The 2944-nt window shown below is 54.5% G+C and overlaps 1 protein-coding gene across 1 annotated transcript in view; it reads right to left on the reverse strand.

Moving 5' to 3' along the window:
• TG (thyroglobulin) overlaps positions 1–2280 on the reverse strand; it is a 243257-nt gene extending 240977 nt beyond the window's left edge. Inside the window, exons 1-2 of the mRNA XM_007940540.1 lie at positions 2214–2280; positions 1152–1260 (exon numbers count right to left, since the gene is read on the reverse strand). Coding sequence (XP_007938731.1) covers positions 1152–1260; positions 2214–2280 — 176 coding nt within the window. The remainder of the gene's footprint in view (positions 1–1151; positions 1261–2213) is intronic.
• Between the last annotated feature and the right edge of the window lie 664 nt (positions 2281–2944).

The raw sequence follows: 2944 nt of genomic DNA on the forward strand, positions 1-2944 counted from the left end.
GCACGAAGGATGGGAGGGGACAGGCAGTGCCCTCATCCACCCACAGTGCGGGGGAGGGGACAGGCACTGTCCTAGCCATGCACAATGAGTGATGAAGACCTCAGTGAGCGAAGGGCCCAGGAGAGAGCAGGGCAGTTGCCCAGGGCTGGAGAATGGTGGTTAGATGAGACCCTCCAGATTAGGAGTTATAGTGGGAGGTGGGAGGAGGGGCTGAGAAGAAGGAAAAGGTATTCCGGGTGAAGAGAGCAGCCCATGCAAAGCCCCTGAGGAGGAATGCAGCCAGTCTGAAACTGCAAGTGGCTGGAACAAGAGAGGTCAAGAGTCCATTAGTAAAGCTGGCCAAGACGAAAGATCCCCTAACTCCTGTCCTGCACCCCATAAAGCCCAGAGATGGGCATGGGGCTGGGCTGAGGGGGCTTTCTCCGCACTTGAGAGTGTGTGAGGCTTTTGGAAGGCGCAGCCATGAGATGGTGAGAGAAAGTAGCCTCTCCCAGAGCACCATCAGCAACGAATCCATCTTATCAATATATGAGTCCCCTGGCGCTACTTGGGTCATGTCAACTGCATGTACATTGCAAGGATTCTTGTCAATTCCTAGAGGAGGCCGTGTTGTTTGTCATCACCTTACTCTGTTGTGAGGGCACCCCAGGATCCCAGTTTCTTAGGGTGGCTGGAAAAGCCCTTTTAGAGAGGGTTCGTCCATCCCAGAGGGGGCAGCAGGTGGCCCAGATTGTGTAACTGGGATGGGCGGAGGCAGTCGTCAACCAGAAAGTGAGCAGCCCCCCCTTCCTTCCAGGAGACTGACAGGATGTAGGGGGAGGAGCCTGAAGGGCACCTCATTTGCTCACTCCACTGCTTTTTTAAAGGAATTATGGTAAAAGCTCTGGCAGGAAACGAGGGCTGTCATTGGTCCAGGCTAGGAGGACCCCAGGGTTGGGGGTCTCTCTCCCAGATGTACCCAGCTGCTCTGCCCCAGGGTCGATTAGCCTCAGGGACCAAGAGGCAGTCCCTCCAAATGACAGCAGTGCCTTCCCAACAGCAGTGGCCCCACATCATGTAGACAAAGGGGACAGAAGCACGGGCTGTGGATGTGGAGCAGGGCTCCTTAAGGGCCCAGGGCCCTGAGCCCCACGGCCTGCGGTAAGACTTACCAGAAGCTGCCATCTGCAGAGCACTGAGGAACAAAGTCGGCCTGCTCCAGAAAGGCCCTCTCCCGCTGCAGCTCGCACGGGCGGAGAGGCTGCGCGTCCACCTGGTATTCTGCAAGAAGGGCAATGGGTCATCAGGGGAGAACCGCGTTCCTTAAACATACACGAGGTCCCCGGCATCCTAATCATTAACTGTTACATGTTAACCTGCAGCTTTGCATCTATTCTTAACTTTCTAAGTCTGGACATTAGTGTACTCCATGCTCAACTACTCTGAGAGGTGACACCTTCAGGCTAGCCATGTGGCACAAAGACACAGGAGTGAAAGGCAGCTGCCAGGGACACACGGATTGGACGTGAAGGATTCAAAGCAAACCCTAGACCCCATGATCCCCCAAGCCGCTGTGAGGTGAGGGTCCCCAGGTTCTGTGCATGTGTTTGCAGGGATTATGGCTCTCTCTGGCCCAGAGCAGGTGCGCCCATCATGGGTAACTCAGGTGGGTCTTGTTCTCCGTTGAGAACATGTGCACCATGCTCAATCCCACTCAGAAGTCGAAACCATTTGCTTGCTTTCCCAACAACCAAGCTTTGGAACTTCGTCCAAAGTTACCGAGCTTTTGATGGGCTGAGTCAAGGCTAGAACTCAGGTCCATTTACTCCACAAGCAGACCAATTTTTCTGCCACCTGCTGGCTACCTCACAAATACCTCACATGGCTGACCTAGGTGTTAGGGTAGCTAAGGAGCTAAAAGACCAATGTCAATGCCAACATTTTGGTCAAAAGCCACTTGGGAATGGTGGTAGAGTGACTAGACTTGAATTAGGAAGGTCTGACTTCCCATCTTGGCTCTGCCAACCACTAGCTCTGTGACCTCAGGCAATTCAGTTCACCTCTTTGGACCTATATCTCTTCTTCCAAACTGGAGAAAGCAAATAACTGACCTCCAAGCCTTGTGGGGATAAAATGAGGTCACATATGTTCAAAAGCCTGGGACAGAGCCTGGCAAGACATAGGAGCCTTCCCTCTCTGACACCCCTCTCCATGACTTTGGGCTCAGAACTCACCAAAGATGTTGGCCCACACTGAGAGGGCTGAGCCCAGCAGACCAAAGACCCACAGAACCAGGGCCATTTTTCTGGCCCCTTCCCGGGATGGGTGGTGGAAGCCACTGCCCGCCAGGGTCGCTCTGGCCAGGGAGCCTTTATAAGGCTGCTGCTAGCAAGGACTCGCCCTCTGGGACACTCAAGAATTCAGCGGCCCCTCTGTTTTCTTTGCAGGTCATGAGAAGCCCTTGTCTACCCTCATCCATGCCTCCAAGGACACTTGTGTGCCCACTGGGGCAGGAGAACCTTGCCCCGGCTGTAGGGAGCAGCACCAGGCAGGGATGCTCAGAGGAAGACCATCTTCATGGGTGGAAACAGCTCTGTGGCCTCTGGGGTGATGGGCCCTGATCCACCCTGACGGGAAGGAAGCAAGCCCTTCTTCCCTTGCTCCCTCCCTCCCTTCCTCCCTCTCTTCCTCTCTTCCTCCTTCTTCCCCACCCCCCCCCACCTCCTTTTCCCTTCCCTTGCTCTCTTCCTCCAGGGTGTTCCTGGTAGCCAGCACAAGACCTCTAGAGAATATGGAATTTGTTCAGATTCCTCTGGAAACTGCTCATTCCCCGTCCCCCAGCCCCCATTGCTATTACATTAGACTCCCCACCACCCATCCCCCACCACACCCCCAGGCTGTCAGCTCTGCTGACTTCTATGTTCCTCACACTTCTTATCACAACCTACTAGTATCTCACTTAATC

Source organism: Orycteropus afer, unplaced genomic scaffold, assembly GCF_000298275.1.
Source record: "Orycteropus afer afer isolate SDZICR_OR568_19922 unplaced genomic scaffold, OryAfe1.0 scaffold00069, whole genome shotgun sequence".
NCBI classification, from domain to species: domain Eukaryota; kingdom Metazoa; phylum Chordata; class Mammalia; order Tubulidentata; family Orycteropodidae; genus Orycteropus; species Orycteropus afer.